Source organism: Podarcis filfolensis, assembly GCF_964270895.1.
Source record: "Podarcis filfolensis genome assembly, chromosome: 9".
Taxonomy (NCBI): domain Eukaryota; kingdom Metazoa; phylum Chordata; class Lepidosauria; order Squamata; family Lacertidae; genus Podarcis; species Podarcis filfolensis.
In genome coordinates, this window is record NC_139610.1 from 27,307,835 (window position 1) to 27,333,751 (window position 25,917).

The following is a 25,917-nucleotide window of genomic DNA, read 5'->3' on the forward strand; positions in this document are numbered from 1 at the left end:
GCATATACTATGGCGGAATGTGTGTGTTCATGCATATATTACTCAAAATATAACTTTTAACTTCTGGTGTTTTGGGCATGTATATTACAGTTCTTTACATGCTATTATTGTTGGGCTTTGTTTCAAATGCATAATGCCCTGTGCAGAGTCTTCTAGGCAGGACAAGACAATAATCTAAACAAATTAAAGATTGAAGCAGCCTTGCATATGAATGCAATAGAGGTCAGTCAGTAGTTAGCATACACACTGTGGTAATAGCTTCTATCATCTGGGATAAAAGGCATTAATAAATGTAATAGCGCAGGCAGAATTTCTCCAGAGTCATATTAATGGGAAACATAATTAATTGCCTTCAACCTCCAACTCCCATTCTGCTTCTCTCTCTCTTTTTTACTAACTTCTCCAGAGAAATTTCCATTCTCCTGAAGACCTCTTTCAGAATGATGCCTTCTTTAATTTTTCACACATGGCTTCTAGTTCCAGACCTAATTCGGCTGGTAAATCACATTTTATTGAAGGCTTTCTATCTCAACAGATCTCTATGAATTAGTGTTCTTAACAGTATTAGCAGATTTCCTTTGTTTTAATTCATTCTGCTTTTTCAGCAACTAAATGCTGATGCAACTTATTCCTGGTCACTAATTAAGATGTTAACTGGAATAAAATCTTTACAACATTCCTGATCATTAATTAATTAGAAGAAAATTGAAAGGGTAGCTATGGATAAATGTTGAATCTGAACAATAGTAGAAGAAACAAGTAGATAACTGGCTCATTTCAGGCTTGAAATGAAGTAAATCTCAAAGGTTTTTAGGCTTAACTGCTGGCAATTGTTAAAGCCAAGCAGTTATTTTAACTGTTCATAATCATGTGAGTTTTTCAGCCCTGCCAAGTTTAATTTTCGTGGTCATGTTTACTTTGGCTATTTATAGGGGGGCAGAATAGCAGATATTTTGCTTTTAATAGTGACAAGACTTGCAGGACTATATTAGGTATAAAACAGGAGGCAGCATTGTGTGTACAAGTTGAGTTAACAGTAGAAGCAAGGTCCATGAGTTTTGGGGGTCTTCATGTAGCTGAAAATTGCAAGTGCTGTCAAAATTGCCATTGGATTGATGTAAAATACAGTCAGCGCTGCAAGTGTGTGAGGGCACTGCACTCATACTTGGGAGGACAGACTGCCCTGACATCTTGTGTGATTCTAATAATAATGCATGCAGCTTTTAGTTTTTAATAGCGTAAATAGGCTTAGCTCCATCTTGAGGGTTACACGCACGCACTGTGTCCAAAACATAGACAGTATTGTGTTACTGCTTCTAAATTCTTGAGGGTTTTTTCAGGCAGCACTTAAGGTGACCTCACATAAGTTGAGTGCCACTGCCACAATCATTTTGATAAACCACTAGATTCTTCAAAGTCGGGACAACAAACTTAGTTTGAGAGCCTCACTAGGGCAAAGCAACATTTTGTGGAATTGCTTGTGTCTAATTCAGAGACTGAAAGAGGCTGGCATGCTTGAGTTACTCTTTAAACAGTTGATTATACAATCTGCTTTCTTTTTGTTTCAAGCACAGCAGGGTAAAGGGACTAACTTTTCTAAACCAGGGTGGGGAACCAGAAGATGCTGTCTAAAATCATCCTGACCAACAGCTGTGCTGAGTATGCTGGTGGGAGGAGGAGCCCAACAACATCTGAATGGCCAAGAGGTCACCACCCAATTCTAAAAGTGAACTTGACCATTCATACCTGGCAAGCGTTCTAATTTGGGTCTTAAAAATTTCATCACTTAAATATTCAGAGTCAGATGTAGACTTTCCTAAGGAAAAGTGCTGGGGAGGGGAGGGAATTGTTCCTCTTGGACACATCCACAAAATAGATCATCAAGTGGAGAACCAGAGTCAGTCCCACTTCCCAACCATAGGAAATGACTGGCTATGTTTTCCCCATCTCAGCTGGTTGACAGTATTCAGAGCAAAGAGTCAATCCTTGATTTTCATGAGCTTTTTCTAATAACTCGTCAGCTTTGCATGGTTCATTTCTTCCTTGCAGAAGACACCAGCTGCCTTTGTGCTCCAGTGAGTAGAAAACGAGCACCTGGTCTCCAAGGCTCCTGCTCCAAACCTTCTGGCAATCGCCAGAGTGGCAGGACCAAGCCATGTTAGTGCACCAATTCATCTTCCTGAGTTGGCTTTCAAATCTGGCACGATGGTACAGATTGCAAGCTGTTACGGCTTTTATTAAATTCATATTTGCTGCAGGAGCATCTGTGGACTGGACTTTAAGCTAACTATTTGTAATGTCTAGGGAAGGTAGTGTCTAATGTCTGAGAAGCAGCTACTTGATTCTTTGATATTTTGATGGGGGCGGGGGGAGAAGAAGAAAAATGTCTAAAGAAACACATGAAACCAGAAAGGACTCTCAGTCTGTTCCCCATGTTTTAGAGAGCTTGTGCCTGGCCACTTTTTAATTGACAGTGCACATCTATATGTGCCAGACCCTTTTGACATAATGTAGACAAAAAGAAGAAGAAGCAATGTCCAAGGATTACCACTGTCCAATTAATTTTGGGTAATGAAAGAATGCATGGGAGCATGAAGAAGCCGGATAATATAAAGCAAATTTCAGGCTGTGAATGTGAAGTAGGTGTTTATTCAAAAGTTGTTTTCTTCCTGTTTAATTTTGAAGCCAAAAAAATTGCATGCACCATCTGAATGGCTAAATAAACCCTAATTTGTTGGAGATACTTAGAATCTAAAAAGAACTCTTTATTATTTGCTTCACTGTAAAGAACTATTTTTGCAGCTATAAAAACCACCCATGAAATGTGCATATTGTGCTATCAATTTGCGTCACTTCCTTGACATTTTTGGTCTGACACACATGGTTTGGTTTTCAGAAAATGGCTTAAATATCCTGGGCATGAGTGGTGGGGAATCCATATAAAGAGACAGGACTTACCACATTTCAGCAGTAAAGGTCAAGGATCAAATTGCCACCTTTCAGCACACAGCTTGTCAAATGCCTTTATGCTCTGTTGCTTTGTTTTCACTTAAAAGGAATAATGTAATGGCACAAAGTCTCCCCAGCATTGCTACTCAGTCCAGTGGCTTGAGGCATACTCAGTGAACACAAACACATCCTTTAAGTACAACAGTCTGTCTTACCTTGAATTTTTTTCCATCGGATCACGATGGTGGTAAGGGTGGCAGACTTGTTTCTTCATTAAATGTGCAAAATTCTGGATGTTTTATGTTAGAGTAATAAATATATGTCTCAGATGCAGGGCACATCTGATATATATTTGTTGTTGTTTAGTTGTTTAGTCGTGTCCGACTCTTTGTGACCCCATGGACCAGAGCATGCCAGGCACTCCTGTCTTCCACTGCCTCCCGCAGTTTGGTCAAACTCATGCTGGTAGCTTCGAGAACACTGTCCAACCATCTCGTCCTCTGTCATCCCCTTCTCCTTGTGCCCTCCATCTTTCCCAACATCAGGGTCTTTTCCATGGAGTCTTCTCTTCTCATGAGGTGGCCAAAGTATTGGAGCCTCAGCTTCACGATCTGTCCTTCCAGTGAGCACTCAGGGCTGATTTCCTTAAGAATGGAGAGGTTTGATCTTCTTGCAGTCCATGGGACTCTCAAGCGTCTCCTCCAGCACCATAATTCAAAAGCATCAATTCTTCGGCAATCAGCCTTCTTGATGGTCCAGCTCTCACTTCCATACATCACTCCTGGGAAAACCATAGCTTTAACTATACGGACCTTTGCTGGCAAGGTGATGTCTCTGCTTTTTAAGATGCTGTCTAGGTTTGTCATTGCTTTTCTCCCAAGAAGCAGGCGTCTTTTAATTTTACAATATTAAAAAACAAAAATACATTTCTTTCTTTCTTTCTTTCTTTTTATTTTTTAAATTATTTATAACCCGCCCATCTGGCTGGGTTTCCCCAGCCACTCTGGGTGGTTCCCAACTGAATATTAAAGCACAATACAACATTAAACATTATATAACGAACAAATAACAATAACGAACAAAAAGAAGGCTCTGCCTGTACCCACAGTTTAAAAGGCCATAGATTGTTTAATTAGCCAAAGGCCTGGAAGAGGGGGAATGTTTTTGCCTGGCATCTTAAGGTATGAAATGAAGGTACCAGGTTAGCCTCCCCTGAGAGAGCATTCCACAAGTGAAGAGCTTGTGGCCCATTCTCGTGTTGCCCCCCTCTGGACCTCTTGTGGAGGAGGCACATGAAGAAGGGCCTGAGATGGTGATTGCAGGGTCTGGGTTGGTTCAAATGGGGAGATGCAGTCCCTGAGGTATTGTGGTTCTGAGCCCTTTAAGGCTTTATAGTTCAAAACCAGCACTTTGAATTGGGCCCAGAAACTAATTGACAGACAGTTATATTAGGGTTACCAGACATCCCCGGTTCCCGTTGACAGTCCCCGGATTTGCAAATCTGCCCCCGGGAAACATGGCAGTGGCAGCCTCAGCAGCCCAGAGCCAGCCTGGTAGCACAGTTGGCTCTGGCTGGCTTCAGGAGCTGCTCGCTGCCGTGGCATCCACCATTTTTCCTAGCCGGAAGTCTCCATATGATGTGTCTTGTGTGCGTATCATGTGTCTTGTGCAATCTCCTGTCCCTTTCCCCCTTTGTTTTGACTGATCAGGGGAGGCTCGGGAGTTGCGGCCGGCCAGCCATTGCCCAGTTTTTTTAAAAAACTCTGTGCATTTATGTTTCACAGGGTGCGAAAGAAGGGCTTTGCACCTTTATACAATATGCATGATGCTTGGACCCAGGGTCTTTTGCCTCACCATCCCCACTACTGACTCCCTGTTGCTACTCGGCTTCAAAAAAAAAAAAAAGTGCCCCCGGATTCATTGCAAAAAATCTGGTAACCATAAGTTATATGCTCAAACCATCATGCCCTGATGAGCCAGCTGGCCGCTGAATTCTGCACCAGCTGAAGTTTCTGAATCATATTCAGAAGCAGTCAGACCTATATTGAGGTGCAGAAATCTAACTTAGAGGTTACCAGAGCATAGACAACAGATGTTAGGCTATCTCTGTTCAAATAGGTGCACAGCTAGGCTACCAGCCAAAGCTGATGGAAGGCACTCTGTGCCACCAGGGCCACCTGAGCCTCAAGCCACAGCAATAGATCCAGAATTACCCCCAAGCTGTGTACCTGCTCCTTCAGAGGAAATGTAAGCTCATCAAGAGCAGGCAACCTCCCATCCATCCAGTTTTATCTGGATTCAGCTTCAGTTTGTTGGCTCTCATCCAGTCCATTACTGAGGCAAGGCAAGACAGCATCATCTTCACAACAGAACACAACATGTCCGCTATACATTTTTGCACTATAATAATGCCAAATAGCGAAAATGTATATAACTTCAGCTGAGCTAAATACAGTTTATGTAAACGAATCAAAGCTCTCAGTAAAAATCACGTTGACATCCTTCTGTACAAAGAGTTCTGTACTCAGTGTGTCTTTGCTGAAGCTTGGTGTGTAGCATTGCATTTTATAGCCTGTTTTCATGGTGCTACTGTTTGTTCAGTTCCCAGCTAACAGAACATTTCAAAATGCTGTCTCCCCAGCAGCGAGGAAACACTCCAGGAATCTGATGCTTTCAGGAATAATTTGTGGCTGTTAAGGAAACCAGCGTTACAATCAAAGACTGTTTATTGAAATAGAACAAAACAGACTGGACTCTCATTTTAATCTTTGAATAATTGGGGAGAATTTGATGGGCTAACTTGAGTCTCGTTTGTCTCTAAATTGAATGACAAGAAATTTTATTAGACATTCCATGAATTCCTGCAATTGTCCTTTTCTTTATTATTCACCTCGGTCTGCGCTAAAGCTTTTATATAGATGGCAGCTATTTTACTCTAAACATGATGAAGGAGATTATGCTTTTTGTCTTGAGTTGTGGACAATATTTTTCATGGCCATTGAAAAATGATTTGAATTGTCAGAATTCCCTATTTGTTAGACAAATTGATTTATTCTATTTTTAATATATTCAGTATTTCTTACATGTGTGTCACTGTAGAAAAACCAAGTGATTGGCAGTTCAGTGGAAGTTGTGGAGTTTCCACCATCTAAAAAACTGAGCAATGGACACAGTCCTTTAAAAGTGCAGTCCTAATACATGTCTTCCAGAAGCAAATGGGTATGGGGCTGCAGCCCAGATCTCCTGAACCTCAGAGAAAGAGACATATCTGCTGCTGCTCTTCCCAACCATTCTCTTCCCAGACTTGCCATCTACCTCACCTCATCTGCTGTTGTTTTTACTTCTTCAGTAAAGAACAGTTGGTGTGGAAGGAGGCGGGCAGCAGGACCATGGCAGGATGATGCATGCCTGCCTTTTTGCCTGCATTAGGGAGAGATTCAAAGGGCTGCACCCAGTGTGCATTTTGCAGGCTGACAACCCAAGGAGTTTACTACCAGAATCCCTGTTGATGTCAGCTGGCATTCTGCAGAGTCATAGGTTTCTAGAATGGAGTGCTTCTTTCCTGTTATTCATTTTTATTTACTTAATCAAATTTATAAACTGCTTAATCATCAAAGCCTCAAAGTGGCTTGCATAAAACATACATTAAAATTACTGTGAAAATCAGATATTAAAAAGAAGTTAACCTTATTTGTTTTTTGAAAATGGAAATGAAATCAGTTTTTAAAATACACGTTCAAAATAAATAACATAGAATTGCATGTCAGATTTACATGGCTAGATAGGCTTGAACCAATTCCCTCTTTTTTGTAATAGGCATTGAAAACAGTACAATGAAGAGGCCCTGCCTAATATCAATCAACAGGTTCAAAATGAACACTAGGGACTCAGCTACATCTGTAAAGATAAAACACTTTATATGTGTTATAACACTGTGACACCAGATGGCACTGTGGAGTCCAGTCTTTTGCCAACGGGATGAAGTTTACAATGCATTGAACTCAAACACTTCTTTGATGTGTCTAGATCCAGCCTAGATAGCACCTATAAAAGTTCTAGTTGCACAGATAGAAACGGTCCAGTGGTCATGTATAATAGTTCAGTGGAGGTGAGTCCATTCGAAGCACTGCACCCAACCACCTCAATCTACCTTTAGCCACCACAAGTCCTTTGCTGGCTTCTTCCCACAAGTTCAGAGGGTGACACTGACTGTCAGCCTCCTCCTCCTTAGCCTCAGTGTTGCCCTTGTAGAACTCAGCAAAGGGAGAAATGGGAACAAAACTACAATTAGTTGGTTCCAACCATCACTGGTCCTGGCTCCACCTGTCATTGGCTGTGGCTCCATCTACTGTTGGCCTCCTGCCTTATGTTCTACCAGTCCCAATGGGCAGCAGCCAACACTGCAATAGTTTGTCCCTAAGTGCCTGGATGCTAATAGGCTGAGGTAATCCAGAAGCAACATGCTTCTTACAAATCCCAAAATTCTATGCAAGGGGATGGGGGAGAATCCTTGATGGATGTAACATCACCGGTAGCACCTACCTGTGTTCCTGACAGAGTTTTGCTTACTTCAGCACTATATGCAATAAACAGAGTCACAACATCATCCGTACTTAAAAGCAATTTTATCAGCCTTTAGATAGCATCGCTCTGGCTCCTTTTTAGTTGCTATTTCATGTCTTGTTTCCTGTTTGTTTGTGTTTTCGTTTGTGTTTTGAATGCCATGGAGCATCAAGTCCCCAAACGGAATACCACAGCTGCTGAAACCCTTCCAACTTCTTGGATTAATGTATTTATAATTTGCTTTCAGTGCATGTTAAGTATCTGGCAGGCTCGGTTGGGACCTGATTCAGCATTCCTTGCACTCAGTGATTTTTACTGTGTTGAATCAATGTCTTCAGAAGCAGTAATTCTTACACAGCCAATAGAAAGAACTGCCTCAGCCTAACCACGTTCAAAACGCAACATTAGCACTTGAAACATAATATACACCTTGTAAAAACCAACATATGACCTCATGGTCCTTTTTACAAAAGTACAAAACAGAGCCTTGGTCTCTGCTGTTTCTCCCCTCAATACATCCACCTGATTGAGGCTGCAGGGAGCAAGAAAGACCCTGCTGATTGTCCCTCACACAGCAGAAACGAGGAGGGTGGTAACTTGAGAGAGGGCCTTACTGGTTGGGCACCCTAGTTATGGAACTTGCTCCTGGTGGGGGGCATCTCATCTTCCCTTACAGTTGACATTTTTAAGTGTAAGTGAAGACTTTCCTATTTGTCCAGGCATTTGGATCATGAAAGCTGTACTGTTTTGTTGGAGTGACTATGGGGGTTGTTGCTGCTCTTGTTTATTTTATCAAAATTCTTTGGGTTTTATTTGATACTTATATGTTAAGTTATGGTGGTTTTGGTCTTTTATGCTATGTCACCCAGGCTGAAGGGTTGCATATACAGTGGTACCTCGGGTTAAGTACTTAATTTGTTCTGGAGGTCCGTACTTAACCTGAAACTGTTTTTAACCTGAAGCACCACTTTAGCTAATGGGGCCTCCTGCTGCTGCCGCGCCGCCGGAGCACGATTTCTGTTCTCATCCTGAAGCGAAGTTCTTAACCTGAAGCACTATTTCTGGCTTAGTGGAGTGTGTAATCTGAAGCGTATGTAACCTGAAGTGTATGTAACCCGAGGTACCACTGTATTAATAATTAAGTAAAAACTGTTCTAATAAATAAATGTCTTTAAGCTATGGACAATTTTGGAAGTGTGAATTTGGACAACTTGCAATGCCGTTCTAGGAATGTTTCCTCAGAAATGCTGTGCTGTGTTTTAGGGAATATTCTCCTTTTGGGATTGCAGCCCAAATAGGGTATCCTTTCCAGTTCTGGACAAAGTTTGTAATCAATTAATATGCATGTGATTAGAACCCAACAGAGGGTGAAACATCACAATTACATTTGTATATCGGGGGCCTACAACCACACAATGAAAGCCAAATACAGCAATCATTGACAAGATGTAAAGTTACCAGTAACTCTACTTTATCACCTCCACCACCACCTTAAAAACATTTTATGTCCTTGTGATAAATTAATAGATTGCTTTTGTATTCGATAGGAAAACTGAAGACTTCAACAACAAATCATCCAGAGTCAAAATGAATACAGGTATGCAATTTCTATGGTGGGGCAGATGATATTAAGTTTAAACTCTTTCATTAAGCATATTGTTCAAATGCAAGTAGAACTATCCTAATTTGCTTCAAATAATAACTGTAAAAATATAGATGACTTATCTATGTGTATCTACTTATATGTGCTGCTATGTATAAATATATGGATTTATACATGCATATGCATGTGTGTTCCATTTCAATATATTTTCTGGTATTAGTAAAATATATTGGGGCACAATGCACATGTACATAGTCCAACACAGTGGCATAAATCAAGACACTTGTGTTTATGGTGTGCTGTTTAATTCTAAAATGATTGTGCTGTGACTTACTTACAGTGCAATCCCAGACATCAGAAGTAAGCTCCATTGAATTAAATGGGACTTACTCTCAGGCAAGTTTGTACAGGATCACAGTCATACTTTGCTGAAAATTCGTATATTTATTGGTGCATTTCTAAACACCTATTCATATTCCTAAAATTCAGTTTAGGATACATTGCATACTTGCCTTTTGAGACCGCTATGTTTAACGTTAATCATGGGTCAGAAAATGTGGTAGTTAGCGATGGTCATGAATCCTGTTTGGATTACCATATGTATTTAGAAAAATTATACTCTGCTTTTTTCCGCCCCACTGGGTGGGAATTCAAATCAACTAACAATAGAGTGATAGAAATAATCAAGACACTATCAAAGGGCATGATGAAATTAAATTATGATAGAATCATCCTAGATAAAAGGTTACCAGTTAAACTTCGGGGGGGGGGTCTTTTTATAGAGCCAGATTTTCAGCAGATTCTGGAAGCCATTGATGGCGTATTTCAGTGTTGATGGAGTATTTCACAGCATTGGCACCTTAACCAAAAAGATTGTGTTCCTTCTACCCTTCCTCTGAACTTAAGTCAGCAGTGAACTGGAAGCAAGGCCTCAATTATTGAACAGTGTGTTTGCTTCTTTCTACATCAGCCTTACTCAACCTTGGGTCTCCACATGTTTGGTGGAGTACAACTTCCACTATCCCTAACTAACAGGACCAGTGGTCAGGGATGATAGGAGTTGTAGTCCAACAACAAACACCTGGGGAACCAAGGTTGAAAAAGGCTGTCCTACATATCTCTCTCTCTCTCTCTCTCTCACACACACACACACACACACACACACAATGGTGCAGTTTCTGCAATCCTACATTGCTTGGGGAGTGGCAACCATGTTGTAGCTGTAACCTAAGAACTGGCCCAGATCCTATTGATTTCAATGACAGAATCTACATATATCCTTAACACTGAGGAATAGCTTCTATTAGTGGTGCCACTATCTCCACTATGACTAACAGCACAATTCTAACCATGTCTATTTAGAGGTAAGTCCCATTGAATCCAATGTGCCCCATTGGATTCAATGGGGCTTACTCCCAGGTAAGTAGGGTTAGTGTTGCACCTAAAATTGGCTAAAATCCAAGCATTTTAACTTTAAGTGGGTTGTTGTCCAAGATGTGCGTAAATCCTGGTGGCTTCTAAGCAGACAAAATTTCAAAGAATTTATATAGTGGTAGGACTCTTCACCACAAAATGTCTGGGCAATCTGCAGACTCACTGCCTTTTTTTCACAGATGGATAATGAATGGGTCAAACTTAATTTGCTAAAATGTATCTTTAGTGTTCTCCAATAAATATTTTAGGCAGGAATGTTTGAGGATAATATGTGTGATAAATGCATCTAATTTAAAAATGATTAAAGAAGCCAACTGTTGTATAATAAATGAAAGACATAAATACAAACCACAGCAAACACACACACAGCCCTCAGAGACTGCAAAAATCTGTGAGGCTTAACTTTGTTACTGTTAAATCATGATGATGCAAACTTCTTGCAATTTATCCAATATGTTTCTGTAACGCAGCAGCAGGCAAAGGAAGACCACCCACAGTTTTGAAGAGCATTTTCTAAACTTAACAGTAGCATGCACTCTAGAGGCTTCCTTCTGCCACCATCACTGCTCCGTATTCCAGCTACTTTTGCTAGAAAGCCCACTCTTCAGTGCACTGAATACTCAAATTAATGAATTTGCATGGATTCTTTCCCCTTTAAAGTTACCTGCCCTTGGTGCTGAAGAAACTTTGGCTTGCAGCTGCAGAGAATTTGTGATCAAATGAAGCTGAGTTTCCCTTCAGCTTTAGCAGATATGCCCTGTGTAGACAGGTTCCTTCTCCTTGCATAGGATTAGGATCGATCACCACAACTCTTGTACTTCGTATAATTATGCAGTGAGAGGTGTGCCATGTAGTATGTGGGATGTATTGTAGCCATGTGTTTAAGACACCCAATATGATCTTCCTGTTAGTGGCAGCTTTATTCTAAATCGGGGCTCACAATAGATGCTCTCCTTCAGCTGACTACAAAGAGCATACATTCCCTGAGCTGGCAATTTTAAACAAGGCCCAACATCATGATGCTGACTTGGCTGTTCCCTTGCAAAGAACGGGCCACATAAATTACACCTGATTGAGCAGCTAGAAATTGCTGAGATGGGATTTTGATTGGATCCAACGCACCCAAAGGATGGTTGAGTTTTCTGCTGTCCCTTCAGCTATATTCTGCTTTGCAAGGACCATCCAACCTTAGGAGCAAACTTACCCAGGATTGCCTGTTTCAGCAATGTGCATATACCTTGGGGGAAGAGAGCATGCAGGCAACTTTGCAGCTCATGATGCCCCCAGTATTTCAGAGAACAAAATGAATTCAAGACCTTTGTATTCATCATTGTCCATCCAGGGTATAGACACAGATATCAATGGGAAGATACAAAGAACTGCCAGACATTAAAAATGCGGCATTCTAGAGGATTGGAGTCTTCTGCCCATTCTGTACTACCTTTAAATGAACTATAAATGTTCTCCTTTATCTATCTAGCTTATCTGGAAGGCACTTAGAAGGAGAGGGTCCTGTAACAACATAACTTAGTTTCTTCCTAGATATCTCCTGTTACACATAGGGGGAAGACACCCATTTTAGTAATCTGTATCAAAGTATTCCATGAATGAACATACCAAATCACACAACAAATCCTACTTTATGACTCAGATCTTTTTTAGGGCCACACAGTGTGTTCTTTATTGAAAAAGTAATGTTGTGTCAATTTTGATCTTCCGTTTTAGTCTTTTTGTGGTGAGTTAGGTACACACAACAAGTGGTCTTTCCAGTACTGGAAAGCACATGATAAATCTATCTTGGCTTGGGTATTCTTTGGAATGGCAGTAATAATTAACTACAGCTTCCCCAGCCCTTCGGTATGTATGTACAAAACCCAGAAGATCAACAGCAATTTCTAACCGCATGAGTTCTATGTCCACATTTACATAGTTCACTTAACTCCACTTGATCTGTGTTGCATGTGCTTGCTCTCTCTATGTTGTGGGCCTGTGTCATTTTGTGCTTTCAGATAGTGGTGGGTGTGCTCGCAAACGTGCTGCCATGTCTGTCAAATTAACAGCCGTGAAGAGAGTTCAGAGTTCTCCAAACCTATTGACAGCAGGTATTAAATATTAACCATGGAATGTCCCACTTGGGTGCCATTGTGGCATGGTTTCTGTACAGTGTTGAAGCTGAATATCATGGTTGATAATGAATGTGGCTGCAGCTGCTGCTCACAACTGTTATTACGAAATGTTTCTGTCCTGCTGATGTAATCTTAAGCTATGTCCTTGTGGGAACTTCTCAGGCATTCTGGGCTGTGTCCACTGAGAACTAGACCAGCAGTGCACATGCCTTAATTTGAACGAGAGCTTATCTGGGCTCAGCCCCAGAACTTATTTTCCACACCAGAGCTCATATGAAATAATAGCTTTTGAGTAGTGTGCAACCAAGTCATACTCAGAGTAGACCCATTGAAATCAATGGGCTTCCCTCCCCCACTCCCATTTGAGGGAGAGTGATCATGTGAGCTGGAGCCATAATCAAGCAGAGGTGTTCTTTAAAGAACAGAGGGGAGATATGGGGTATCCATCCACACTTCTATGCACTGATGTCTCTGGCAGTGGACGACCAATGGCACAGAATTTTTTAAGTGGGACTAAGTTAGTAGTACTAATTCATTTTTTTCCTATTTTATCACTGTGGTTGCTTAGCTAGAAACTGATTGAAATCCCTTGGGGATGGAAGAAGGAAAGTACCATAATATTCTCTATAAAATGACAGCACAAGTGTCCTGTAACGCCAGTCAGTATATATTACAAGATATATGAATGCCAGGCCAAATTTTTATAGGAAGACGTTTTCATGCATCATCGCCAAATTGGAAGCAATGTAGCATTTACAATATTCTCAGTACTCTTCAGAATGCTGGGTTGAAATCCTTCCCTTTGGCTGTTAGAAACCATAAACCAGGTTTCAGAAATTAATGTGAGTTTGGCCATTGAATTTTACCCTTGGGTAAGTTTTGCTAAGTCAGTGCAGCTTACACTTTTTAAAGGTTTCCAATGCCAAAGTAATAGAAACCATGTTGGACTTAAAGGTTTGTGGCCATTTTGCTATAAACATTTAAAAGCAGCTTTTTAAAGATTTGCATTTGGCAGTAGCCCAAGAAAATGAAGAATGTTAAAGTGACAACTCTAGCTTCATTGTCCTGGCCTTTCATCGTAAACAGATTAATTATGCAATATAATGTAACATACCTAGACAAATATTCATCAACAGAAACAGATCTCAGTAAAATTTCCAGCTACAAATCATTAGTGTTGTTAATAGTCACCTTAATTGTAAAGTTGAGAAAAGTCTTCTTACAATTTTATACTCAATTACAATAGCTCTTGAAAGCAACTAGAGAATGACATGGACTGAAAAAGAATAGTATCATTTAATTTTTATCTAATAAAACAGCAATAAAACTAATACAAAATAAAGCAGAACCACAGTAGCCCTGAAGTCTAGCCTTCAGAAAGTGTGAATTAATGGAGCCATAAGCATTGATTTATTTACCTGTGTTCCACTCGCCCAAGTTGTGCATAGGTAGCAGAAGAGAAGTGGAATTTCAGTTAATCAATGCATGTTTTGTAGCTCCTTACTAAGCTAACATAAGGAAATTTGCAAAGGGTAAATTGGGCACTGCCTCATGAAGAACATGCCGTTTTCAGCCTACAACTACTATCATATAGCTGTTTTAAAGAGATTGATTCCATAGAGCAGGCATAAGCAACCTCGGCCCTTCAGATGTTTTGGGACTACAATTCCTATCATCCCTGACCACTGGTCCTGTTAGCTAGGGATCATGGGAGTTGTAGCCCCAAAACATCTGGAGAGCCAAGGTTGCCTATGCCCGCCATAGAGCAAATCCTCTGCAATTGTCTATAAAAAAATTTCTAATGCATTTTAAAGCATCCTCACATAATTGATCAAAGACTAACAATGGAGCAGGGATTTCAATCAATTTCTATGAAGAAGGGCACCATGGCAGAGGTTCATACATTGTCTATCAATAAGGTCACAGACAATGTTGCTGATAATAGTAACGTTAGAATGCCCTGCCTTAGTTTAGTTTCCCCCTAACTTGTCCCAAAATGCTTTTAGTTACCTTGAGATTTGAATGGTTTTTCTATTGCTGGCATGTCTTAAAACAAATTGACCTGGCAAGGTCAAATGGGTCCAATTCCCCTGGCCTGCACATAAGTTTATGATATTGGGTTGTTAATAATAGCATAATAGGTTATGCTAGGTTAAGGAGGCACTGTGCTCATTATGTGCTTCTGAACATAGAGGAAAAAGGAGTATATGTGTTTGATGTTCACTTGTGTAGTGCTAAACTATGGTTTAATGTCTCATCCAAACTGAACCAGTGTGAAATTGAAGCAAAAGTGCTGTTGTGTTATGCTTGTTCACTCTTGTTTTGGGCCACATAACTTTAATGAAGGTTAGAGGGCTCTTTGACCGAGCAAAAATGGCATAATGAGCCATTCAGTCTGATGCTGTGCATATATACTTAGCAAAATTTACTTCAGAGCTCAGCAGTGCTTATGCCCAACTTAAATATGCTTAAGTTTGTGGTCTTTAGGAAAAAAGATCCTTGGCTACATATGCCGGTATAGTAAGAGTCATTAAAGTATGTGTGCCAATAATTTTCAGTAAGTGAATTACCCCTTGTCTACCACAGTGGTATCAAAGCATAAAGTAGGAATGCTAACTGTACTTTCCACATATTAACTTTGATGTTCTCTTTCTTTAGGACTTGATTCTCAGTCACCAGATTCAGGTAAATGGGTTGCTGTTATTTTAAGCTGAATATAACAACACTGTGAGTGGAATAAATAAGGCATGCATTTAACCCCCCTCCCCACTGTTTCTCTAGCCAAACTGTACTAATTTTGAGATTCTAAATCTTGAACTAAAGACTTTTGATACGTGTGAAAGGCTTTCTTTTACATTTGCTGGCCTTTATATAATGGATGATAACCTAATTTTTTGCTTTCTTAATGGCTTTTTTAAATGCAGACCACTCATCCAAAAAGACCCTACATTACATACCAACATTTCTATGTAATTTAGAGCAGAAAGCACTCATTATCTTCAGTTACGAAGTGGTAGCGAAACAGAATAAATCTGTTCTTGCAGGTGTATAACAGGATGTTTTTAAGGTGCCAGTGGGCATAGAATGGGTAATTCTGTAACCTTACACCAGAAAGACTGTACTGCTGCATGAGATATAATTTGGAACAGCTTTCAGTTAATAAGGGCTTTACTGGTCCTTTTAGCCAACAATAAAACTGCTAGCTGCAGCGATCAATCTAATCCTACAGCATCTCTTTTGGGTAGCTTATAGTTCTGAATTTTTCCATCTTCCTAAAGGAAGCTATGTACTGCGTATACGCTTTGCATTTCTTCACCTCTCCAAGTCAGTGTTTGCCAAGCATCTGAGTCAAAGGCAAACTATACCCTTACACCCAAATCACTGTTTGGAGGTAGAACACAGGCTCTGCATGCAAAAGGTCCTAAATTCAAACTTAAAGCACTACAAATATGACCGGGGAAGATTCCTGTCTGACACCCTGGATTGCTGCTGCCAGTTGGTATGCCCACTGCTGAGCTGGGTGGACCAATGCTTTGATTCAGCAGGAAGCACCTTCCTATGACAAAATTTAAATTTAGAAATAAAAGCTTTTCTCCAGCTTATACCCGTTGTTCAAGGACAGGACTGGCCGTCATGAATGCCACAGAAATGCCATGAAAAATACCAGCCCCATGACTTTTCCCTAGGAATGTTCAACATATGACATATCATTGTGCTGCAAGTTTTCCTCAACCCCTTCATGCCACTGACTGCTGCTTCTGCAACACAAGGAATCCATAGATCTCTTGAGTATCATTTAGTGGCAAAAGAAGTCATGGTGGCAGCCATTTTTGCTGGAAGCTACATCTAGGAGGCTTGTACAAATGGAGTACCCATGCATTCTCCTGAAGTGACTGAGGGCAGATGCATGTAAAAACCAGACCAAGTGTGGCAAATAAGTAAACGACATAAGCAAAAGCTGAAGGATTGGAGCATCTGGAAATGCTGTTCTGATTTGAGCATTCATTTGTTTTTTAGTGTTATCTGAATAATCTAGAACTAGCCTTTCCTCTCCCAACAGTTATAATCCATGTGTGGGATTTATCTCATTTTATCCACATAGCTACTTTAAGGCATAGATTTGGCTGAAGGGTACTGATTTGCCCAGGGCCCCCTAGTTAAGCTTCATAATCCAGAGGCAATTGCAACCTAGACTCCTCACCTGCCAGGCATATACAGCTACACTATATTTACGGTGCAATCCCATACATATATCCTCATTTCAAGTCCCCTTGAATTCAGTAGGTAAATTGGGTAAAAGACTTTGGGATTAAGAGACTGATATAAAGAAAAACAATAGAAAGCAACACCATCATGAAATCCTGACCTAGTCAGGAGCTCAGCAGAACTGCTTCTGGCTTCCCATGATGTTGTCATGTCTAGTATTTTCTAGGCATTTTATACATATTCATTATAAAAACAACATAGCCTGTGCCTGTAGGCCTATAGTCCTATTAGGGGTTTTTCCCCCAGCCATAACGCACCAGAACTCAGTTCCAGCACCTCACAGGTGGGTGCCATTGCAATTAAAAATGAACAAGGGAGGTGAGTTCCGGGACCTCTTTTTCTAGATAAATAGCACAGGGCATCATTTAAAGCAGGGCAGTATAGAGAGGGAACAGCAAAACAAGCAAAAACAGGCACTTTCCCCCCATAAAGTCACATTAATGACCATACTGCCTAACCACTTAGGAAGATAGTTATAGGAGAGGAAGATCCAAATGGCAATTGGTTCCAACTGAGCCAATGGAATGGACCAGCACTTGTCTGCCATCTTCCTCTACTGTAATCTGGCAGACTGGCTGCAAATAGTATGAATGTACCCTTTGTTATTGACGTATTTGCATTATATCCCTTAGACTTTCACGTTTGTGCCACATCATCTATATTATGTTGATTCCAGTCATTGTAGAGCTCATTTCAGTTACTTGACATAATCAAAGCAAATCTTTTGTCAGAAATAAATTTGCTTGGATTTCTTTTCATATAAAAGCTTGGAGATCATTTAACAGTGGGAGTAGAGAAACACTGAATGGCGACACTAGCAGCTCCTCTCTTGCAGCAAAAGGCTTTCGAAGTGTCCGGCCAAACCTACAAGAAAAGCGATCGCCAGCTCAGGTAAAATGGCAGATATGCAGTCTCACACTCTGAGATTATGTGAAATTCTAAAGTTTAATACTGTGATTTCATGAAGTAAGGAGAGGCAGTTTCCATTTGATTATTGCTTTTGGGGTGCTCTCCTGACATTATTGCATTGGTTTGTAGTATGATCTCTGTTTTGGCTGTGCATACAAATACTGGTTCACTCATGCACTGAATTCCTTTCAAGGAGTAAAGCACAGCTATGCAGTGTTCATCAGGTTGAAACATATGCCTGGTGTTGGAACAACAGCACAGTTATTTTTTGTAGCCCAAAGTATAGAGTTTGACATAAATTTGAAACATTCACCCATTCTCCAAATTACTTAAGATACTGCCCCCCCACACACACTCTGTTTCTATTACTGTAGACCAGAAAATTTAAGGGGCTATACATCAATTTCCATCAGAACAGTCTGTTGGTTCCAGTGATCTATCTTGTTAATTTTCATCTCTATAATTTAAAGGTGATAACTAGCAATATTGATCCCAAGAGGGGGATGCTTCATATTAATGGGTCAGTATTGACCTCACAATGAATTTGCAATTAATATATGCATCCTGGCTTTCCAAACATCAAAATAAAATGTTTACAATCTGGAATGATGAAGAATGTGGAGGCCTGATTCAAAACCATTGGCTGGATTTGTGTCGGTATCTCTGTTTAAGAAGTGACACGTTTTATCTCTGTTTACTTTCCTGCTAATGTTTTGCTTTCTCTCTTTCTCCTGTAATATTTATTTTGTTGCGTGGATGCTTTTGGCACACAAGGCCCCCCCACTTCCTACTAGGAAAGAAAGTTTGAGTAGATCTGGAATAAATAGCCACAAGAAGAGCGAAATTAACTCCCGGTCCGTAACAACCAAACAAGCTAAGAAATCTCCTGATGCTGACCACTGTACTAACAAGGAGTTTATACGGAGGGCAGTTTATTCTAAAAAATCTAACAGCAGTGTGTCCTACACATACAAAACCACTAAGCCACTGGCCTCTGTTTACAGCACAAAAACAATAGCTGGAATTAGAACAAGTTTCCGCCAAGGCCACAAACAACCAGGTCAAAAACGTAGAGTTTCTGCCCTGAAATTAACTAGGGCACGAAATGCATCTAGTAGTATTCCTTCTTGTGTACAGCAGCAGCCTGTGCCTGTTGAAGCACCAGCAACTCCACGGAGGCCTGTCTCACCTGCTTGTAACCCAGTACCTGAGATACACAAAGCATCTCTTTCCATTCAGATAGCTCCCATCCCTGATAATAAAGCGGCGCCTGAAAGCCAACAACATCCACCTAGGCTTTCTCCAGACACTTCAGAGACGCCTCCAAACAATATGCAACAAATGTCTACAGTTCCTTCCGCACAGTCCACAGAATGCAATGTGGTATATTATGTTTCTCTGTTGTTTATTTTAGATCTTTCCTGTGTCACCTAACCTTTTTCTCTTTAGTCTACTCACCTGGCTCTGAGTAGTGGTTTACACTTCCTGGGTAAAACTACCTGACACACCGTATTGAGAACAGTGTTGCTGTTTGTTTATTTTTTATTGGTTTTGAAAGATGTTTATGGCCTGCCTTAGTACATGGAGAGAGGGAAGGAACAAGTGATGTTTAGGTACCTGTTAAGTGCGCACCTTATTGCCTGTGTCCTAGGTATTGCAAAATTCAGTTCTGTAGGGAAGGCAGTCTGAGTGACACCTGAATGACACTGCTTGGAGGTATTGAAATCCTAAAAGATCCTAAAAGGAAGTGTCTGGGATCCAGAGGGGCATGTTTTCTCTTCTATGCGTGCATGGCTTTTCTCCCCACTTACCCCCGCCTTCCTCCTACAGACCTACAAATCCTAAAAAAAAACAAAAACCTGTCTCCAAAGGTTAGGAAACACACCAGCATAGCATTCCATTAAGTACAAGGGGCTGAACAAAAAAATAAATAAATCAGGAAACCCTTCAACCCTGTCCACCTCTGTGCACACAAAAGTCCTTTGCACATGTGTGCCAATCTACCTGGATTCCAGCTGTTGTGCTTGTTTTGCACCACGAATTCTGTGGTGGTTCTTCACAGATGAAATTCTTCTTTAATTACACCAAAAGCACATAAAGTGGCTTTACAAGATGCATCTAAATCCAGCACTTAGTGGTGCATAGATTACAAGGCTTCCACAACAAAGGCAGAAGACCGAGCTGTTAATTTATGTAGGCACTTGAACTGCTAGGGATATTGGCATTAATTACATCTTGAGTGAGTGTGTTCACACTTCACACAAGGCTGCTCTGATCGCCATGCCCCTTAGAGGCTCTGCTGTTTAAAGCACAAGTTTGAAAAAAGTACCCCTATGTTAATCAGAGGGGTTATCTCTGCCCCCGCACACACACCCCAGTCATCCATAAGATATGCCTCATTAGAAACAGGATCATTGAACAAGGTCAACCGTTCTGATGTCTTCAGCAATTTTTATTATTTTTGACGGCACTCTTTGGTATACTAAATGCAAGCAACGGAACAGTATGGCTAACAGAAAAGTATTTCATAAAGAGTCCAATTCCAAAAGGATAAAATACTCTGACATCAGAGGAGGAGGAGTAACAGTGTGGTGGTGTTGTTTCTTTCTGGTCTAATGACTTGCCAGATGCCAGTGCTCGATTGTGATGATATGGAGAGGGTGCTATTCAATGTTTGAGCCAAGAAATGCAACTGCCTCAGAGCTGATATGAGGATTCATAATATAATTGCATTAGGATCTGCAAATGCGGTGCAGCACCCTGGAATCTGATCTGATCAAGGTTGCTATAGAACCGTTTTATTTATATATTTTAAAAATGAGTTACCATAAATCATTATACAGACAGAGCTATGGGAAAGCTAAACAATTGCTACAACCGTATTAATATTAGTACAGGTGTTGCTTTTATTAATCAGAATAAAAGCAGATAGTTTGGTTGTCATGATGTTCATGTCCTGAATCCCTAGAATCAAAATGTGAAAGCCCAGGATCCAAAATGGTCCCAACTAGTTTTGTGTGCCATGGTGCGGGGAGCATAAAACTGGCATTTGCCCAAGGGGGGGAAAGACCCGGCTCAACATGGGAAACAACTTTTGAAGCTGACTTCAGTTTCAAAAATAAACTCCAAATCCCATAGGACAGTTTGGACCCCAGCCAAGATGGAAGATGAAGGCAAGCAAAGCATATGTGCCAATCTGCAGAGGGGCTTTTAAAAGAGCAAGAGGGTGATTAGTTTGGGCAGCAGACAGAGCTGAGCATTCTTTGACATTCTGCCTCTGCTCTGAGAAACTGGAATGAGTAAAAAATGGCAGATTGGGGGGCCCACACAATTGAAAAAGCAAGCGGGGATGTTATTACTTGAATTGCCTGGAGACTTGCATTCCAGTAAGGAGCTACTTTTAGTAGCCTCCAAATGTTACCAGCTTTTGTAAAAACATTTCTTTTGGCAATCTCTTGGTAAAACATAAACCAAGGCCCAGCTTACATTTCTCCAGGAAACAGGGAAAGAAGCACTTGTGACTGGAGGAGGGGGGCTTTTTTGCTTTCCTGCTTTTATTATGTGGTGGATGGCCTGTGGATTTCACTGCAGGCTCACTTTATGGAAGCGGTATGAGCCACTCACATTTATTTCTTCCATTTTTAGTATGAACCCACCTTTTTGGTAGAAAGCGGGGTTGGGATTTTCAACACTGAGCCAAAGCGTTCAGGAAATGCATATCATATATATATCACCTCTTCATGAAATAAAGGCACCTTGTAATTTCTGATAAAAAATATGGTTTTAGTAGTACATTAAGGGCAAAATCCACTAAGGAATTTTTAGTAAAGCTCTCACTTATTTTGGTGGGGAGCTCATAGGAGAAATTACTGGTGAATTCCATATCAGTAAAATAATGAGTCCGTCAGGTTCATCCGTCCAATCATTTACTTTGCCACAATTAAACCTTAGGTATCCCATTTAAAGCTCTCATTGGCATGCAGATCATAACATCTACCAGGTATCTGGCATTTTTACATATTGGTTTGGGTCACAGTTATTGTAATGGCAGTCAGGGCCAGTCCTACTGTTAGGAAGAGTGAAACATCTGCCCAAGGCAGCTGGTTTGGGGTGTCATGAAAGGGAAGCAATTTGTTATTTTCATTTATTATTGTATTGTTACTGAAAACGTGAGGTACTGTGGCAATTCCTGTCTCTCTGATCTGACTAGTCTTGAATATAGTGCACTCTGACTGGGAGTGGGTTGCCATTTTCTGTACTGCCTCAGGCACAGAAATGTTCACAGGTGTTATGAGTAGGTATGCAATAATTGGATAGGGAAATGTGGATTTATTTCAGCAATGAGGTTAGACACTTTACAGAAAGTTTGAAGTGTCAGTAGAAGAAAAATATGGAATTGAATTAGTTTCCTTATAGGGAAAGGGCAGATATATGACCTGTTGTATACGTCTCAGTAAAAAGCAAAATGTATTTCAAACTTCCAGTTTTGAGAGAAGTTATAGGACATGTAAACTGAACCCTAATGACAAGTATGTTCATGGTTCTAGGTGAGTGCCCAGACAAAGGTGAGAGAGCATGTGGAAAGGCCCCTGTGTAGTCATTCCTGCACTAAGAATGTGTGCTTACTGCTGCACTAAGAAGTGTGTGAACAGCATGAAGATTCCTGGTGAATATGCATATGTTAGAGTGCCATTGTATCTATCCACAAGAATTTAAGGTGTGCTTATGTTTAAGGGAAACCACTAGTGCAGATGCTGCAGTATACTTGCATGCAGAGGTGTGCAGTTGAGACAAGTGTTGTTTCTTTTAGATTATAAAACATGTATTGTTGTTTTGATGCAAGATGCCTGGATTTGTATTTATGTATTTTGGAAACTAGATCCCTTTCTCATCTGTGGGAGGGTGGAAAATACACATAATCTTCACAGTGTGTAGGAAGAGCTCACCATAGCCACCAATATTGTAGTGCAATGTATTGGAAAGATGAGCCAAGTAGGTTTGTATTAGCATTAAGATGTAAACATTCCAACAAAAGAATAGTTAAAGAATATGGTGAAATTCTGTGTTACCAAATACTAGATCATGGATGATTGTCCTACATGTCCAAAAGAGGTTGTACTTGGGAAAGTGCAGAAGATTGAAGATTTTTTTAAAAGAAAAGGGAGGCTTGATTTTTCAAAACACAGAGTATTTTCATGCAGCTGTTGGTGCTGTTCTTTTGTATTATCAGAAGTTTACAGACATAAACAAGGGACCCAAAGGAATACAAGTGTTCATAAAACTAGACTAGTTCTGTGAATTGAAGTCTGAAAATTGGAAAAAAACTTTTACACCTAACTTTAAGCAACCAAATTTTAAAATGTTGAGCATGACCCTCTTAACAATTAAAGCAAGAGGTATTTTTACCCAAGTGTGTGTGTTTGTGTGTGTGCGTTAAAATCTGAGTTTTGTGTGCTATCTTTTCTTATGTGTTAATTAACAACAATCAGTTCACTTTTCCATCTTAGAATCTTAATCGTGTCTTGTTCCTTTGAAGCAAGGCCAGCAATTTGGTGTCATTATCATGCACCCACTCACAAACCTCTTATTAAAATCTGAAATTGTCCACAGTGCTTATAATATACCTGTATCTACATACTTAATGTTAATTGCCTATATAAGCAATCTGGGAAATATATCTCGGGGCTGAGATTTGTAATAAGCACACTGTGTTTATCCAAGGCCATTGTCTAAAAATCTAAGAGTAGTCACAACGTGTTTGGATTCAAGTTTTTTGGGGGGGATTTCCATTTCACAAATAGTGGTCTCATGAACATGTTGTTTTTTTGACATGGAAAAATCACAGCAAAGTGACTTTTATCTTCCATTCTTACTTGGTGATAATTCCTTATGAATATGCCCCTCGTTCCCTATATCCTAGAAAACAACGTTAAAGAGCTGTAGGGTATCGGTTTTCACCATGTTATGAGGAATTGAGAAGGAATTTTTACAACAGATAAGTTCTTGTGGTGCTTTACAAATACTTTTCTAAAAAATGTAGCATGTGAGAGAACACTTCTTATCAGACTAATATTTTTTATTGGAGAATGATTACAAATCAATACACAGTGTATATATACTTCCTGTGGAATTCAGGTGCATGCAGAAGTTTAAACAAGTGATGGTAGGAAACAGCCTATGATAAGGTGTGCAAGACCTTTCTGGGAAAGATCAGCAGCAGGTCAAGGTCAGGTCAAAGTCTGAGCAATGAATATCTAGAAAGGAAGATTGGGGCAAAACCAGTCTTGCCTTGCATGGGGCCAGTGTCTTGGACCAGTTGTCTTCCACCAATTGCAGCCTCCAGTCATGGGTCCTTGGCCGCGGGAGTACAATATGGTTTTAATCATACTATTTTATCACTGATATGCTTGCCACCCTGCCTATAGTACATTAAAAGAAAAGGAAGTATGAAGAAACCTAAGCTTATGTGTTGTATCCAATACTACTGTTCTGCTTGCAGAACAGAACTGTTCTCCCCTCTCATCCCCCCTACTGTCCCCTGCAAACCCTCAATATTTGTCAACTTCACATTTACCTGTTTCCATTGTAATATATTTCTAATTTGAGAGTGTGCTATCCGGAATTCCATGACTTCCATATACATTGCTCTCACTTCCCGGGCCTCATACTCACAATTGAATGTGCTGTTGTTTTCTAAACTCTGCATATCCAGTGGACAATTTCTCAGCTTGAAAAATAAATTTCACTTCATAGAGGAAACATGGCTTTAGATCATGCTCACTGTTCATTCACTCACTCATTCATTTTATTTGTATGCTGTTTTTTCACACACACACAAAAGCCATGCTCAAAGTGGCTTACAACAAAGTAAACAGGGATACATTTCAAACACTACAAACACTGTTTCGTAATAGCACAGCAAAACAATAGCAACTATTATAACATACCCGCCCCCCAAATTCAGAGCTATAAATATAACAAGATTATTTAAACATCATGCAGCATCCAAAAGAAAAAATAAGTAACAGTTTCACCTTAATCCAAGAAACACCATTCCCATGATGTTCTTCAGTCCCTTCCCTGCAGAAGCTTCTTATAGTGGGGAAGCTGGAAACACCCCTCCCATTATGTTCCTGTTGACACTGTTACAGATTTTATAAATTAGACCTAGAAGTTACAAACATACATACTTTTATTTATTAAATATTTTGCTATATTAACTGCTTAGGAACATCAAGTTTCCTCTTAATTGTCTACCCAGCTGCCTTCAAGGTTGTATATTAACGTTCTGTGTACCTTTTGAGTAGCAATGGTGATTAAATCAGTCTTGGGTTTTTACCTAGTGAGCATTTTCCATGGTAGCTTCACTTCCCAACCCTACTCGCTCTTTTTGTTTTCTAGGAGTATCAGTACTATTTAGGAACCATTATTTTGCCTTCATTCTTAAAAGGAATAGTTTCCTCATTTTTAGTCAATCAGCTCAGGGTCAGCAGTCTGCCCTCTTGTGAATTCTAGACTTTACATTTTATTTTATTTTTTTTAAAAAGTTCAACCTGCAGCACAAACATTTGCAAATTTGAAGTTGTGATTTCTTTTAATTGTAAAAGAAGTTTTACAAAAACTTACTTTGTACAAGAGAACTTCCTGTTAAAGTGTACTGAGGTCCAGGTTTTAGGTCATTTCAAATGACTGGTTTATTGAGTGCTACTGAGTGTTGATCCCAATTTATAGAGAAAACAGACAATGCTGGCTAGCTGTGCTTTCTGATTTGTTTTTGTTTTTAGGGAGGGTAGATATTGTTGCCTTAAGCAAACGTTACCCCACGCTTTCAAGTGCATTTCTCTATCACTTCCCTTATTGGAAAAAGTCACTCTGGCATAAAATGGGTTTGTTGCACGTGGTGCATGGATATTTGGGCAGATGGGCAGGGATACTTATGAAATGGGGCATAACCAGGATTTTGTCCTGCTTTCGCTTCATTATGTAGAGCCCCCTTCTTATGCATAGTGTGTGAAAGTGGCTATTATTGTGATACATTTTACCATTGGCTGAGAAGGTCAGCTGCCT

General features: G+C 40.1%; 1 protein-coding gene across 50 annotated transcripts in view; it reads left to right on the forward strand.

The window, feature by feature from the left end:
• SORBS2 (sorbin and SH3 domain containing 2) overlaps positions 1-25,917 on the forward strand; it is a 182,169-nt gene that overhangs the window by 92,535 nt on the left and 63,717 nt on the right. For 22 of the 50 annotated variants that reach the window (XR_014551923.1, XR_014551924.1, XM_083629930.1 and 19 more), the window contains 5 exons: positions 9,060-9,109; positions 12,559-12,651; positions 15,334-15,360; positions 17,708-17,832; positions 18,625-19,233. Coding sequence is in view for 48 of the 50 variants with exons in the window: in XM_083629930.1 (XP_083486056.1) it covers positions 9,100-9,109; positions 12,559-12,651; positions 15,334-15,360; positions 17,708-17,832; positions 18,625-19,233 (864 nt within the window). In the remaining 2 variants the exon portion in view is untranslated. The remainder of the gene's footprint in view (positions 1-9,059; positions 9,110-12,558; positions 12,652-15,333; positions 15,361-17,707; positions 17,833-18,624; positions 19,234-25,917) is intronic. The other 28 variants (XM_083629937.1, XM_083629929.1, XM_083629949.1 and 25 more) reach the window with 10 other exon arrangements.